The sequence below is a fragment of the Conger conger genome, chromosome 11 (genome assembly GCF_963514075.1).
Source record: "Conger conger chromosome 11, fConCon1.1, whole genome shotgun sequence".
Classification (NCBI taxonomy): domain Eukaryota; kingdom Metazoa; phylum Chordata; class Actinopteri; order Anguilliformes; family Congridae; genus Conger; species Conger conger.
Window position 1 is genome coordinate 8,354,544 of NC_083770.1, and position 17,070 is coordinate 8,371,613.

At 39.1% G+C, this 17,070-nt stretch overlaps 1 protein-coding gene across 2 annotated transcripts; it reads left to right on the plus strand.

The window, feature by feature from the left end:
* Positions 1-1,205: 1,205 nt before the first annotated feature.
* On the plus strand, positions 1,206-11,134 carry LOC133140370 (protein-lysine 6-oxidase-like). 2 transcript variants are annotated; one of them, XM_061260279.1, is made up of 7 exons: positions 1,206-2,094; positions 2,217-2,325; positions 3,368-3,499; positions 6,091-6,247; positions 6,990-7,085; positions 8,955-9,070; positions 10,366-11,134. In XM_061260279.1, the coding sequence occupies exons 1-7, from the start codon at positions 1,437-1,439 to the stop codon at positions 10,370-10,372; spliced, it is 1,275 nt and encodes a 424-aa protein (XP_061116263.1). In that variant the 5' UTR covers positions 1,206-1,436; the 3' UTR covers positions 10,373-11,134. The 2 variants fall into 2 exon arrangements, with proteins under 2 accessions (XP_061116263.1, XP_061116264.1); XM_061260280.1 differs by lacking the exons at positions 1,206-2,094; positions 2,217-2,325 and adding an exon at positions 2,494-2,595.
* Positions 11,135-17,070: the final 5,936 nt, after the last annotated feature.

Below are 17,070 nucleotides of genomic sequence, written 5' to 3' on the forward strand. Positions count from 1 at the left end.
TGGAATGAAGGCGGTACATTTTGTATATCAGCCATTAACTATTTTTTGTTATTATATCTCTTTCGCTAATAAGATAGCTAACATCCTCGCTGAGCATCACACTGGCATTCAGTTGTAGTAAGGACACTCAAACTGATTCTTTGAAGGTACAATATGTAAGATGTTTGTTGCTGCAATTCCTCTCTTGGCCGTTAGAAGTCCGAAATTACCTATTGTACCTTTAATATTTAATGTATTCTTTACATAAAGCATATTACAGCAGATTAGAAGTCAAAGTGAGGGAGGGGATAGATTTTTTTTGCGTTTTTATTGTTTTTCTTCAAACACAGGTGACAAACATAGTTCCAAAAGACAAATTTGTCAAAGTCTAAAAAAAAAAAAAATTGGTTCGAAAGAAAATGAAAAAAATAAATAAACCTTTTGCAACATGTCGATTATGTCAGCAATAAGTGATCTAGCATTTTATCAAGATTTAGGCTGTAACTTCCGTATTCTTGTTTGTATATACTGTAGTTCCTTTAAACGTAGGCTACTGTGTAATCTGTGAATTGGTATTCTCCTTTGGTGCAGAAAAATCTATTGGGTCCTTTAATTGAATGTTAATTTTCCTATCTACGGTGCAATTAAATGATCTCTTAGCTTTTTCCCAGCAGGATTATTCTGTCGCATTAGGACACATACAAGTCTCTCTGTCTTGCCATAAGTCATTTAGTGAAATAGTAAGATAGGTAAGAGGCTTTGGGAATGCTGTTTTTTTAAATTCCGCAGATAGCTAATTGTCCACAGCAAGCTAACGCAAAGACACGGCAGCTTCACAATGCGCACAAAAGGAATTTAATGTGTCCAGTTAAGCGTTAAATTGATAAATTAACAACTGTATTTTACAACCGGAACAATAAAACATATTAAGCTATTGTGTGAAACCATTCCTTCTAGAATAATTCTACCAGCTACGAAAGGGGCACTCCATTTTTTATATAATAGTTATCAAAAGATAACAATAGACTGTTCGAACAAGAATATTCCAATAATGCCACTGCAAGACACAAATCACGGACCGATAATAGTCGATGCCAGGACTTTTTTCCCGTCCATTACGTGAACTGGAGAAACGGTCTGCCAAAATAGCTTGTGTAACTTTGTAACGGTTCCAGAAAGTTTAAAATTCAACCCCTCCTCCTGCTCGCACTCCACACGCCAGCAAGCAACAGAAAGATGTGAGATTGTCTGGACTGCCCTATCTCTCTCCATGTAAGATTTTCCATTTTATTCAATGCAATAAGGATACTTGCAACAAACTTGTTAAGGTATTTTTATTTTTTGGTGTCTCAATCCTAAGAAATGATGTCATATTCGTTTTGCTTTTGATTCACTGTTCAGACATAAAATTTATCAATCTGTGAACCCAGACAAGATTCGTTTACTTAAAAATAAGGATGAGGGCACGTTGTTTTAACGCTAAAATATATTTATGCATACACTTGTGTTTCTTGAGTTGCATTCTGCAAAGAGTTTACACTCAGCACCAGGACGCAAGACAGGGGAATGCCGGACCAGCAGGTGGTTTAAGGCACAGAATTCAGTGGCAGCACAATGGGCAGGTATTTAGCTTGCTAAGTCACGGATCGGAATTTCAGCCACCGAGGCAAAGAGGTACAAATTCAGCTCAATCGAGACCCGTCGTCATCACAAGTAAAAACAATGAAACAGCGGAGGAATCCATTGGAAATCCCAGCGACGCGCAAAGACCACCTCAAACTTCGAGAGATTCCCCAAGGCGACCAGGTGCACGGACGCACGCCGGGGGCTTACGCTGGGCTGGATTTAGTAGACCCCAGGAGCGACGAGACAATCGAGGTTCTGTACCAAAAACGGACAGTGCCTCTAATACTACAGACGACAAGCCTTCAGGGACGAATTCTCCGCCACTCAGCAATTTGAGACGACAGGATGCTATGGCCGGTGACGATCCTTACAATCCATACAAATCCATAGACGACAATAATCCCTATTATAATTACTATGACACGTACGAGCGACCTCAACAGCGGAGCAGGCACAGACCAGGGTATGGCACGAGGTACTATCAACACGGTAAGGCCTTTTTCTGAATGTTTCGTTTTAGTGTGAAAAAGACATTATAGAGCAAATCTAAGATTGAGATCACATGGTATAGTGGTTGCATCTACATAACTTGCAACGTGAATGGTTCGCAGGTCTGCCCGATTTGGTGCCTGATCCGTACTATATACAAGCCTCAACTTATGTCCAGAGGGTACCTATGTATAACCTAAGATGTGCTGCCGAAGAAAACTGCTTGGCGAGGTACGGTCTCCTGGGAGCGCAGTCACCAAGGTTCCACAAGTGCATCTTAAGGGGGGGGGGGACCGCACAGCCAAAGCATTGACAAGATCCCTGACAAAGGGATTCTTATCTTCTGCTACAATGTAAAGGATTCTGGGAACTTGGGTTTTGTAATGCATGCGCAGAGGAACAATGCTGTAGAGAATGGCTGTTTGCAGTCTGTGTCGCCTCCTCTCTGTCCATGATTACGCATAGACGGCGCTGCGCCCACGAACACATAAAAATATCGTCGTGAGTATTCATTTTGTGGTTTTAGGGAAACCTTTGTTATAAATCATTTTGATTCCGCTCAAGGTTTAGCCTGTTTTCACTGAAGTTAATTTAATCACCACGGAATGAAAAAAATTGAAGACGCAAACTCTTTGAGTTTTTAATATTTTCATGATACCGTGCAGTGACTTTATATCAGCCTTTCAGGCAAAACTATAAAAGTTGATGCACCTCAAACCACAAGCCTTTGTGAATCTGGAGATGATTTCTCACTTTCTGTGATTGTATCATAAAGACATGTTTAGGCTATCCACAGACGTTAATGCTTTGGTCATAACCTGTCTGCAGTTTAAATATAACACCCATGGTTTTGTTAATATTCCAAGAGGTGTCTGAGTGATGAATGTTGGCATTTTAACATGGAAAAGTGGAAAATCCTGAAATTGTAGAGCATTTGGCTCTGAAGAAAATTTAATGAGCAGACAGCTTCCTGGAATTGCCACCGTTCACTTAGCAGTGCCTTTACAAATTTGAGTAAAACATAATACCTATACAAACACATTTAAGTGGAAGCTGAAGTTTAGAATCATTCCGTTTCACTGTTGCAATTTCTTTTTGGCTCATTGAAATTATGAAGCTCTCCCCTGGTAAATAACCACATAACGCAAAGAGAAAGTGAAATATGTCCATAATATGCCTATAACTTATGATTTTGAAAAAGAAGAAGCATATGTCCACAAAATATGAATGATTGATTTTAAACGTGCTTTGGGTGTTTCTTATATATCCACAGCTCAGCCGACAGCTCTAGAGACTATGACACCCGGATGCTGCTCAGATTTCCACAGCGTGTGAAGAACCAGGGAACTTCCGACTTCCTCCCAAGCAGGCCACGTTATGCCTGGGAATGGCACAGCTGTCACCAGTGAGTCACACACTTTATGATTTAATGATTTATAATGGGACGTAGTTTAAGATTGACCAGATTGACTGCACTCATCTGTTGTGCATATGAAGACCGTCTCATTTTGCACTATATGTAAACGATGTCGGCTCCACTTCTTGTGTAAACGTAACATGTTTTATTAGTAAGCTAGCCATCTGCGTTTGATTTGGTAAAACTGGTCTACATCCTCTAACATATTCAGATGTTTTTAAAAAATAATTTTTTAAAGGGAACTGGGTCACTCCAATGAAGAACAAAACATAAAACATAGTGTACCTACATTTTTCTTGTCTTGCATGTAGTCTGGACACTTGCCAGTGCATACATCCAGTCGGCATTACATCATACTATGGGCGGAGCTAGTCATGGGAGAAAACAGACCAGTGTCTGCCATTATTCTGAATAGAGAGATAATTGCCATTTTATTATGTCAATAAATAATAATGTCAGCAAATTACATTCAATCATTGTTTCCTAATGACCAGCAGAGGTATTTTGGCAAAATAAACCAAAGCCATGATCCATAACCACGGAACTTGAAGTTGATTTACAATGTGACAGAGGTTACCCAGGTGGACAGCACTTTAATCTTATCTTTTTTGGGGAAAGATGTAAACTGCACTCTCAGAAATAAAGGTACAGTGGAAGTAAATTTTTGTTCTTGAAGGAACACATTCCCTGAATGAACCCTGAATTGTGCAATAACTCTCGTTGGGCACTAATAAGTACCCTTTACAAGCAAAAAAGGTACAAATTAATGATTACACCCACAACACAATCTTATGCACCCACAGAGTACCACCCCAGCAACAAGCTTTTGTACCTTTTTGGTACTCGAGTGTAGGGCACTCCAATGCAAGAGGATTATATATAAGAACCTATATTATTATTCTTTACGTGCAGTCAGTGGATATTTGCTAGTGCGTTAGTGATGCGATTGGGTTAATTCATGAGGGCACCTTGCTGGGTGGAGGGTGCAGTCAGTCACTGACTTTGTTGGATTAATCAAAATACTTTGCTCGCTTGTAATAAAACAGTGCTTGGTTCAAATACAGTCTGTGACAATGATTGATAGCTCCACATATTTTCTGAACATTGAGACACTCTATATTCTGTTTTTATGGGCCCTCACTATCCCATCTCTTCTGCAACACATTAAATGAGGACACAAGTGTCATTTCAGTGGGTTGATATGATCTGTCATCACCCATTTCCTGTTTTCTATAAAACAGACTTATTGTTCATTCAGGTAAATGTTTCCCCAATGTACCTGTCATTCAGTCCCCCTCAGTTTTGCAAATCCATCTATTTACTGTATAAGACATCAAATCTAAAAAATAGAATTAACTTGTCGCAGTGATACATAGAAGCAGGGATTCATAGAAGCAGGGATTCATGAGTTATCTGAGGTGAATGCAAATTGCAAAACCAGATCTAGCTTCTGGCTAATGCTTTTGTCTACAGGCAGCTTGGTGTTCAACAAGACCCACCATTTTGATTATGTTAACACATGTTAACATTGTTGTGGATACAAACACCATGTTCAACGTGCATTTGAGTGAACAGTGTGAAGTGCACCTCATTGTTTATTCTTCAACTGAAATGTTTACAGCATATTGACGAAAACCCCCATTTCATCTGTACACATGGAATACCTCTGTTTTGAGTGATTGGCCTATTTATGTTGTATTTGCAATTCATTATGTCAAGGAATGTAAATACCAAAAATGAATTAATTAATTAGTTAATTAAATTGATTTATAAAAATTATATTTCTGCACGTTTATATTCATTACATTGTTTACATTAATGTAAGGTTATATGTTCAATGTTTTCTTGGAAATCCTATTTTATCTTAGGGTGTAAATTAGCAACCATGAAAGTATGGCATATTATTATTTCTTTGATATACAGTATGACATGTTATTATATCTGCTATATGGTACGACAAGTTATTTGTGTTATTATATATCTGATATACAGTTTGACATGTTACAGTATATATCTGATACAGAATAACATGTATATATCTGATATACAGTATTTATTGCAAAACAGAATGCAACTTGTTAGACAAGTTAATAAATCTGTATTTGGAACAGGTACTGGGTCAGGATAATCAAGTTTTTTTGAAGTAATCCTATACAAACACTTTACTTAGATTGAAAGATATCCAGGTAATGGTATCTGTGTTAGGTAAAGGAATGAAGGTGCTCCTAAAAGCACACTAATATAAACCTAAGCATTTAATGCCCAGGTATTAAGTTACCGAAAACATGATTTAACTTAAGGACACATTGCAAAGCAAGAGAAGTGAAAAGGTCTTCTCGGCTCATAAAACGACCTTCCATTCCGTTATGTCCTGTTGACCCTCTTTGAGCTTATTTGACAGTTTACTACTTTATCGTAAACCCCCCCCCCCCCCCCCCAAAAAAAAAAACCTTCCGAAGCAATGTAGTGTCAATCCAGCTCAGTTTGTTCATAAAATAGAGCACATGAATTTTTATAGATGTGTTTAAACCAGAGAGAAACGACTGGCCTCTGACGCAGTAAACTGTACTGTTTCCCAGGCACTACCACAGCATGGACGAGTTCAGCCACTACGACCTGCTGGAGGCCGACTCGGAGAGGAGAGTGGCTGAAGGCCACAAGGCCAGCTTCTGCCTGGAGGACACCTCCTGCGACTACGGGCACTACAGGCGCTTCGCGTGCACGGCACACACTCAGGTGAGTGCTACCGAACGCTCTCATTATCTCGCATTCCTCCGTAATACCTGCCCATTAAGCTAAGTGTTGCCATTACTGTTTTCATAAAGCCCTATTATCCGCTAAGGCTTATTCAGTTAATTGTACGGGTGGAAAATATATACACGGGCTGAGGAATGATTTCTTCCTATAGTGCCACGGAACCAATGTAGCAATATACACTCAGTGAGCACTTTATTAGGTTTTTTTTTTTTGACTTATTGACCTTCTGCTGCTGTAGCCTATCCACTTAAAGGTTTTATGTGTTGTGTGCTCAGAGATGCTTTTCTGCATACCACTGTTGTAATGTGTGGTTATTTGCGTTACTGTCACCTTCCTGTCAGCTTTGACCAGTCTGGCCTTTCTGCTCTTTAACAGCATTTTGCATGCAGAACTGCTGGTCACTGAATGTTTTTTTGCACCATTGTCTGCAAACTAGAGACTGTAGTGCATGAAAATGCCAGGAGATCAGTGGTTTCTGAGATACTTAAACTACCCTGTCTGGCACCAACAATCACTCCACGATCAAAGTTACTTAGATCACATTTCTTCCCCATTCTGACATTTGGTCTGAAAAATATCACTGAGTCACTGAGTGGAAATTTTGCTTTGATCCTGTGGCTATTTTTATTTTTTTTATAGCTTTTTGTGAAAGTTGCCCATCTGTGTTCAATAAGACTGTCATGAAATGCCGGGTGCTTGTCTTTCATATTGTGTTTTGAAGGGACTGAGCCCAGGATGTTATGACACCTATAACGCTGACATCGACTGCCAGTGGATTGACATTACTGACGTGAAGCCTGGAAACTATATTCTAAAGGTATGTGACTGGTTCACACACATATTTGTCACAGTTTATACGGCAAAGCCTGGTCTGATAGTATGTAAAATAAAATCAGATGGGGGAACCAAACTACATCTTTTGTATGTTTTTGGGTACTGCAGCAAAATACATTAAATTCAAATACAATATCTTAATGGTACCAGTGTCAACTGTGGCTGCTAGCTCTATAGGGTGAGGCACAATTGGCAATTATGTTGCTCCGGGTACAGGATTGGTTAGTCCATGTTTCATCTCCACTAGTCAACTGGGCACCTGTGGGGTGCAAGCTAAATCCACATATGAAGGGTATTCCTCAGACTCTTGTCTGTGCAAGCTAAATCCACATATGAAGGGTATTCCTCAGACTCTTGTCTGTGCAAGCTTGGCTGTGCGCTACGATGTGGAAAGAAGCAGGCAGGCAACGCACTGCATTAGCAAACAACAATAGACATTTTTATTGCAAGTTAAATATTTGCTTCTAGAAATAGTACACTTTATAGATATATTACTTAGCAAAAGTATGGATCCTTTTTCAAGGCCACATGTTGAGTTGCAGCTACACTACATTTCAATGCCTATGTCAGAGTGAGTTTAACTGAAAGCTGCATATTTTCAATCTGATATGTCTGAAACTTTTTGTATTTTGCAATGCAGTGCATCATCCGTCTAATGTCTCTAATCAAGGCCCCTAGTGCTCAGTGCATTGATCGTGTGCCTTGGGGGGACACATGAATGCCTGTTACTGTACATCACCCAGGGTGAGAGGGCAGGGGACCCTCTGCTTGAACATCATCACACAGCAGGGATGGATCACAGGGGCACCTGCCGGTCGCCTGGGCCTGCTCCATCAGTTGGGGTGATCCGCGATCCAGCGACTCTGTGGGTCACAGCTGGTGCCCCCATTTCAGAGGACTGCCTTCCCAATTCGTGCTGCAGCGAAAGTGGCCATTCAGAATAGTCATTAGTGTGATTTCCTTCATATTTCAACTGTATTACAATAGGTAAGAATGGTTACAAGACCATTGTAAATCCCTTCCTATCATTGAAAAAGTCTCACTGACATGTTGACTCACCCTCTGCCTGTCTTTAAATTCAGGTTTCAAAATATACAGTTGACGGACTGACGCTACCATGTACCAAAACATGTACCAGCTCATTGGTTGAAAATTGGTTCTAATTGCCACAGCCAATAACATTTCAAGGTCAGGGCGTTCACAGAGAAGGGGGAGGGATAAACAGTGTTGTGGTTTGAGGGTGTTTGTTGCTGCAGTTCCTCTCTTGACCGCTAGGAGTCCAAAATTACCTATTGTACCTATTGGTCAGTCTCATTGATATTAAAATCAAATTTTTAGAATTTTTTTTGCTGCATATAAAAAATAGACAAGTTTACCCCACACACAGTAGATACAGTCTCAGGAACACCACCATCCACAAACTGACCATTTAACATACTAAATACTTGAAATGTAATACTTGAAAGCATGTAGCGAAACCAGTTCGTCAGGGTTATCTGAAATTCGTCATTTGTAGATGGCTGCTGAAGTGAAACTGTTGCGTTCCTATTGTACGCAGAAGTGAAAGCAACTGAAAGTGGATCCATTGCAGAGCATGTGTGTTGGGGGGCGGCCTGTAGCGTAGTGGTTAAGGTAAATGACTGGGACACACAAGGTCGGTGGTTCTAATCCCAGTGTAGCCACAATAAGATCCGCACAGCCGTTGGGCCCTTGAGCAAGGCCCTTAACCCTGCACTGCTCCAGGGGAGGATTGTCTCCTGCTTAGTCTAATCAACTGTACGTCGCTCTGGATAAGAGCGTCTGCCAAATGCCAATAATGTAATGTAATGTAATGTAATGTAATGTGTTTCAGATAAGTGTGAACCCCAGCTACCAGGTCCCAGAGTCGGACTACAACAACAACGTGGTGCGCTGCGACCTCCGCTACACTGGCCAGTACGCCTATCCGTCAGGGTGTCGTCTTTCAGCGTGAGTCTGCTCTCTCTTAGAAGTCTTTCCCTTGTCAAATGTTTGTATATTTGTGAGCTGTAGCAGTTTGTTAGTGTGCTTGTTAGTATCAGACACACGCATACAGTACAGAACTGTCCTACTCATCACGTCTGGGTTTTCAGGATTGCGGACCGTCTGTAGTCAATGCCCAGTTAGTGTTGCACAGGGGGATAGCAAGGAAACTTGATGAAAATTATGTTTATTTACAGGAACGGCAGTTGTCGGAAATGCATGAAAAACGTATTCTGGATTCAGCAGTCGGACTGAACCCAGAACCTTTGCTGTGATAACTTTTTATCCTATTCCAAGCCTTGATGAGGAAGGATGCAGACAATGTTATGACCCTTATCAATTAGGCAGTCGCACACTGGCCACCCTGCTGCGACTGAATTAGCATGTCTGTTGACTCGAGTCGCTCCTTATCTCTCACTCCCTGCCGCCATTCTACCATTGAACCAACCGTATTATAATACCGATAAGATCCAGGGAATGTGTGGCCAGCAGATATATTGGCATCAGAGACAGATTTCTTACAATAGGTTTTAATATCTTACTGGCAAGAGTTTCACCTCTGCAGCCTCTGCACTCGCAAAGAAACAAAGGCGGTGAGAATGTACTTCACTTCAGTTAGTCCACGCTCACCTTGTGCAGAAGATGTTGTCATCGGTGATAAGACGAGCCCATAAATATGACTCGGCATTGCAAATTTTGAGAGAAGCATAAAAACTAAATTAGGGACAGCGATTTTGTAGCAGTTATGTGAAGTGTAGAGAACTGGGGCTTATTATCAGAAAGATTGCTGGGTTTTAACTGAAAAACACTGGTTTTGTAGCTGCTTAGCTGCTTTTCAGTAAACATCCAAAGTGCACGGCATGTAATTTAGGAGTGTTTAGGGTCTTAGTGGGGGTTGCTGCGAATGTGTCACTGTTAGCATTTAAAGCCATAAAGCTAAAACACTTTCCCCCATGAAACTGCTGCTCCCCACAGCCGGGCCATTTGTATGTGTTCAACAGGAACTGACTGCCGTGAACTTTTAACCTCAATCACCGTGTGCGTTTTGTTGCTGTTTTTAGTATGCCTTGGCTTTCTTTTAAACACATCTCTTTTCCACACTTTTTTCATTTATGCAAGCATAATCACATGTTGGAAATAGGGCGTGGAGACCTTCAAGAGAACAGCTGTCGCCTGACGCTAACAAATGTTTATATCGGCCACTTTATTTTTTGCATGTCTGGGGATAGGATTATTTCCCAAATTTATTTTTGTCTTCTCAGGTACTAACTGTAGGTGGCTGGGCAAAATATGGAAGCCCCACATCAGCAAACCAAAGACCACAGTCACCGAAAGGACTGCTTTTTTACCATGCATACTGTATCAATAATCACATGGAAATCATAACCATAATCATAATTTTACTTTTAAGAAAAATGATGCTTACATTCAACCATAAAGTTCACAGATCATATTTATTACATTTATAACCATACTTTACATATACTATTTTCTTTCTTAATGCATAGGATATATATTAGACGCATAGAAATGGAAAAATAAGATAACAGCTCATGGTGCTTTAAGATGTGTGCAGTAGTTGAATTAAAAACAAATCCACGTTGTTCACAGTTTCATTCATAATGAAAACTGATGCAGAGATAGTTCATACAGACATTACGACAGACGTTACGACAAGCTGGGTCATTTGATAAAACACTGTACGACGTCATGCAACGTTCTATGCGAATGACAGTGAGAATATCTATGACTGTGTCTATAGAGATTGCTTACCGATGTTTTGACTGTTTCTCTTCAGAGTGAGCCACAGGATATTGGTGCTATATTGAGTCATAAGTAATGAATTTAAACACCACTAAGTACGGTGGAACTAGAAAGGGACAGTTTTCCCTTACTTGTGTAATGCAACAAGGTATTGTAAAGAATGTGTACCTTTTTTTCTCTTGATTTTTCATTGTATGTAACTCGTATTATTACAGTGAATCCCCGTCTATGTATGACAAAGGATCTTTAATAAATTGTTGAAACAGACTGTTGACTTGAATTATTTGTTTAAGGATATAATGTACGTGACATTGTTGTGGTCCGTATTACTCCAAATGCCATGAAAACATAAAACTCCAGAGGGAACAAGCTGGCCGGCTAGCTCCCACATTCAATCTGTTTTTTAAACTTGCCGACTCATTGATATGCTCCAGAGGACACGGTAAGCGTGTGATGAACAAACCACCCTTGAACATAAAGAATAATGCATTCTTATAAGGCAAATAATTGGCTCACAGTTTGCTGCCGTTTCAGTGTGAAGCGAAGTGACTGGGTAATTTTTCCTTTTGACAGTTGCAGTACAGTTAAAGAAATGACTAAAACCCCATAGATGTGTGTCATTATAAGTAGTTAGTCAATGAGGAACAGTTTGAAGCCAATTATTTTCTAGTCACTGAGTTCAGAATGTCAAGGGCTGGTCACGATTGTATGCTTTTCACAAGGTCGTGTTTGGAATTGACGTCTCCTAAAGAAATTGAATTAGACTATTTTTCTTTTTACATATTGTAGGATTTCTGGCCCGAAGCAGTGCTTTTGCTGTTCGGTTAGCATTAGCATTGAGGTGCCAGGACACACAAATGAGAGAAGGCAATGTGATGGAATTAACAGTGAAATTAGAGGTAAAACGGTAAGCTGTCATAAAGAACCTTCAGTAGGACACAAACAGCATTGCAGCATGTGACCTTGTAGATTGCCAAACAATGCCAGGCAGCCACGAAAACAATCAAAATCAATCACACACAGGCTACTGAGCCAGAACTAACTTGGACGGCAGCCAGCTACTAACAAGAGGGTCGGTACATCGCATGAAACTCATCACATCATACATCCACTCATCGTTAATTCTACCAATGTGAGTGGCTATTAGGACAGCCTTTCACTCTAAATCCAGCTATCACGTGTCCTGTTCCTACATACATTTTGACAAGTAATTTCACCACTACAGAACTTAAAAGCTCTGATTCATCCATGTGACTTTCTGATAGCCACACAGCCTGAACTAACTAAGGCAGGCTACCACCGGCAAGCAACACAGTGTGGTACTCTACTGCCAACAATACCATACCTATTCATGGGCAATTTTGTCATTGGGAGAGGCCTAGAAGATAGATTTAATTCAAGATTCAATACCGTCTCATTCATGAATTAATTCTGAGCATCGTTTCACTGCTGTTATTACTTTTATTTGCCCTGCTGCAAGTTTCAGAATCACAAGACAGATGTAGCTGAGCCTCTTGTTCTAACAGAAGAGTTAGAGAATAGTTACAGGCCTTTATTGGGGATTATGTATAAGCTCTTTTCAGTGCAGGGAAAGCACATTTAATGCATTCTGTTTAGGGTTTGACTTTGAAGTTGGATCCCTAGTCGACAGGCAGACTGAAGAGCAGGTATAATACAACACAATCTTTATTAGTTTTACTGAAAGACAAGAGACAGCATTTTAGCACAGTGAGGGTATGGTACTTGCATGCCTGAATTTAAGGCATTAGGCAATGCAGGTATCTAAGCCATTTTTCTATTGTGGAAAAAAATCGAAATACAGTATATTCATGCACACACACCATAGATTAACAGTCACAGATTCTATCTTAAACAGCTTTAATTAACAAAATATATTTTGTCTGATACTGCTAGTATCAAAACTCTTTTCAGAAATCTTACATTGCAAAGAGAAATAGCCAGCTTAAACATTCTGTGTGTAAAGTATATTCATAATGTGATGAGCTAGGTTAAGTCAGCTATTACACTAATTATCCTTATGAAAGGTACTTTGACCTTATTTTCTTCTGAGATAAGCGTCACAATGTTTTAGTCATAAAATTATAAAAGCCTCTGAGGCAAAGGGTTTTTTTTTTCCCACTGGAGGCTTATTCTAATTCTAGAAACTTGGTGACATGTCCTTTTCATTAAAAAATAATAATGTTATTCAGGAATGGGTTGGCATAGAACACTGAGCTCATTTTACAGGCTTGCCTAGGATGTATTCTAACAAGCATGTAGGTATTTTCGGTGTCAGAATGATTTCGGTCACCGAGCAGGCCAATTTGGAAAACAGGTTCCAAGATACAATACGTCTCTTTCCTCCATACTATTTGGGGCCTGGCATACTGCATGCTTATCTGCAGACATACTGTAATGCACACCGATAATGTCAATATGCTACATTGAGAAAAAATTATTCATAATGACCTCTTATCTCTTTCAGTTCAGGCCTTCTAAACTGCTGTTTGCAGATTCAGGCTACAGTATAAACAAAGGGTGACTATTGCATTCTACCGCAGTTACTTGAATTTAGTTACAGGACAGAATTTAAAAAAATCTCTGTCCTTTGTTCCTTTGTTTGAAAAGTGCGGTTAGAATTTGTATACTCACAACATAGAATTATCTAACGTTATGTGATGAAACAAAAATCTACTGTATTCATTCGTCTTTGGCCCCGAGCAGGTCTAACCGTATACCGTACCCACCCTGATATGCCTCTTGTATACCCTATGCAAAAATAAATAATTTAGCAATTTATGGATTTGATGCTTTTCACTTGTTGAGGAATTTATGCACTTGTAAATCGCTTTGGATTAAAAGCGTCTGCCAAATGACTAAAATGTAAAATGTTAAGTGCTATAGACTTGCTGTATACCATACTATGTCCACAGTAAGTGAAGGAAAGCTTAGCCATATTTTAGGTTAAGATATCCACCCATATATTGTGAGACAAAAATGATGACTCTAAACTTGGTCTTTGGGGAAACAAAAATATCTGGCATGCTGGTTCAACCGCAGCAAGGAAAACGTTAGCACAAGGATGGCTCCCCCCATATACCCTTTGTGTGCTTGATGTCCACAATTCATACTGTTAAACAAAGGCCTCCACAATTAAGATTTGGACATATGCAGCCATAAAGATCTCCAATCTCATAATTGTTGACCACATAAAGACCAGAATGATGGCATTGTCATTTTAGTCTTTCCACACAAGGAGGGACTGAATAAACGAAATCTCTGCACGATTACCTAATAATCTACTAGCCTGAAGATGAGATATAAAATATATCTCATAATTTAAACATATTTCAATAAGAGTAGCCTGTGAATATATTAGCTTCTTTTTTTTACACTAAAAGGTAAGGTTGGCAGTTCAAATGTTTCTGAAAATTCAAACAATGGCAATGAACGTCCTGTCAGTTTAATTAATTTCTTATGAGTTACTTTGATAAGCTTCATTTTATTATATGATCAGTGCATATATGCTATGTAAATAGTTTTGGTCACATAACTTGCAAAAACATTTGAGTGGAATACATTGCAGGTCTATCCTGAAACTGGCAGAACTCATTGGTGCACTCTAGTGGACAGGAAGGGGAGGAGGCACTAGTTTGTACTTACAGCCAGCCAAAATCTAAGTCATACAGATTTTAGCAAATGTGTCATGTCATAACAGGAAATAGAATACAGATTTTTTGTACATTCATCAGGTTTAATACTGTCTGAATCAAAATGAATCAAGCCATTGAAGTGTCAAGCATTTAAAAAATCATAAGCAACAATTTTATGCTGGGAGGTTTTGATGCACCAAACACAGAACCCCGGTCATGCTTCTTTAGCTGTATAACACTGTTATATTTACAGTGTATTTAACCCCACTGGCATTTTTAATAAAGCATGTGAAAATTGTGTTCTGTATTCTGGTGAAACACATCCCTGAGGCTAGTGACAGTTGTATGACCAACCCCTCTACTCTTATGTAAAGCACATTACAATCCATATGAATGCACTTAAGAATAATAAGAGTATAAGAATAATTATGTTCTTATTATTATACGTTATAATTATAATAATTAATTAATCCCTTACTGCAATCTCTGTCCTCACTAGCAAGTTGGTGCTTTCTTCCACATGAATTGGGAATGCGAAAAGGTACATGAATTTTGGGGCAAGATATCCACCATCCTGTCAGATACTGTGGGGCAAACTATATCCCATGATCTCATAGTATTCCCAATCGATGATGACTCTAAATGTGGTCTTTTGGAGAAACGAACAACAACAAAAAAAAACTGCCGTGCTGGTTAACCATACACAAATGTGATTTCAATTATATGGACCACTGGATATAATAATAATTAATTCATTCATTCACTCATTTGGTTATTCAAACAACCTCTTTTCTGTCGCTTTCTAATGACCTCTCTCCTGTCTTTAAAATCGATTTCCATCATCCTGTCATTGACCAGGTGCGTCCTCTGTGGACCTGCCTAGAGAAAGCCTCCTGGGATTCCCACACGTTATGCTGCTCAGTGTAAAGTATACACTGTGCATAGGAGACTTAGAGGGGATTGGATTGAGGCTTTTAAATTCATTAAAGGGATTAACAAAGTGAACGATAGGCGATTCTTCAGGGTGAGTTTGGCTAGCAGAACAAGAGGGCACACACGGAAATTGGCAAAGGATAAATTCTGCACATATATTAGTTATTATTATATTTTTTTCACACAGAGATTGGGCACTGTGTGGCATAGATTGCCAGGACATGTAGTGGGGGCAGAAACACAGGGGGTTTTCAAGACCAGGCTTGATATGGTGTTAGATACGATTTCGCTTTTTGGCAAACTAAGAAGTAGGTACACTTCGGGGTAGGAAAAGGCGAGTATTGTTAGGCTAATTGGCCATAACTATGTTATGTTATGTTATGTTATAATTGGTGCCACATAATGTAATTCACAATTATTGCTGGCCACAATATCCATGTACTGGCACATTATAGACCTGCCAATTATAAGTGTTGTTTGGATGTAATCTACCAGTGTTATTTAAGCTGTTTTCTGTTATTGATGAACAGATACAATAAGTAACATATAAACTGCAACATGCAGTGCATATACAACAATGTATCACATGACATAGAGGTGTTTGTTAAGCACCCTGAAGTGTTATATGTTATTGTATATGCAAAGGCATGAAGTGGTTTATACCATGGCAACAACTAAAATTCAAGGGAGAGTTTTTGCGTAGTGATTTTTAACTTTAGTGACCATGCCTATATTAAAAAATTCCCGGATGACCATGGCTATACATTAAAGGACTATAAACCATTGCTGTCAAACCAATCATAATTGGGTATTCATCCAAGCCATGGTATTGCACTGAACAATCCAACATCATATTAGGTCATCTTAGATTTTTCACCTAAGCAGAGCTAACGGCTTCTGCTGTATGAGGCAGCAGACACAATTTGTTCGCCATCTGACCATAAACCCAACGGATGCCTTGGTGTCCAACTATGACCAGCTTGAAATACCAGCTACCATAGTCATAGTCTTAAAGAGATCAGCACGTATGCTCTCAATCAAACATCCTTTCATCTTTTTAAGTAAGTAAATAAATAACATCAAAACTACAGAGATGCTTAGTCAGCAAAATGGAGGTTTTGCACTCTGACCTTCAAGTCATGAAACGAAGAAACACTCAGGCTTTTTTTTGTTTTTGCCACGTAACCACTAGAGGGCGGCACTGCAACAAACTGCATCGAATGAACAGCATACGCTTGTCTTTTGACGTTTTAACATTTTTCCTCAGCATAAATAATAGCAGTGACTACATGATCAAATGCTTCCAGGAGAATATCCAAATTGAAAGAACAGAACAATACCTAGATATACACGGTAGGGTTAGTGTGACATATTGACGCAAACCTGGAACTAAGTAGCAGGGTTTGCCAACAATTATTAGATATGAAGTTTGTGAGGTTGAAAGAGGCTGAAAGCAGGCCACTGATTCCCTTCTGTATCCCTGGTTCTATCATTTCTTTTGAGCATTAAAATGAGGATTAAAGATAAACTAGACTATACTGTACAATTACATAATATTTATTATTATTATTATTATTATTATTATTATTATTAATTATTAATTATTTATTTATTATT

Bases quoted from the DNA above. Each gene is read 5' to 3' on its own strand.
- LOC133140370 (XM_061260279.1), top strand. From the start codon at position 1,437: ATGAGGGCACGTTGTTTTAACGCTAAAATATATTTATGCATACACTTG. The intron at 6,248-6,989 runs GTGAGTGCTACC...TGTGTTTTGAAG, and splicing joins CGTGCACGGCACACACTCAG to GGACTGAGCCCAGGATGTTA. The intron at 7,086-8,954 runs GTATGTGACTGG...AATGTGTTTCAG, and splicing joins CTGGAAACTATATTCTAAAG to ATAAGTGTGAACCCCAGCTA.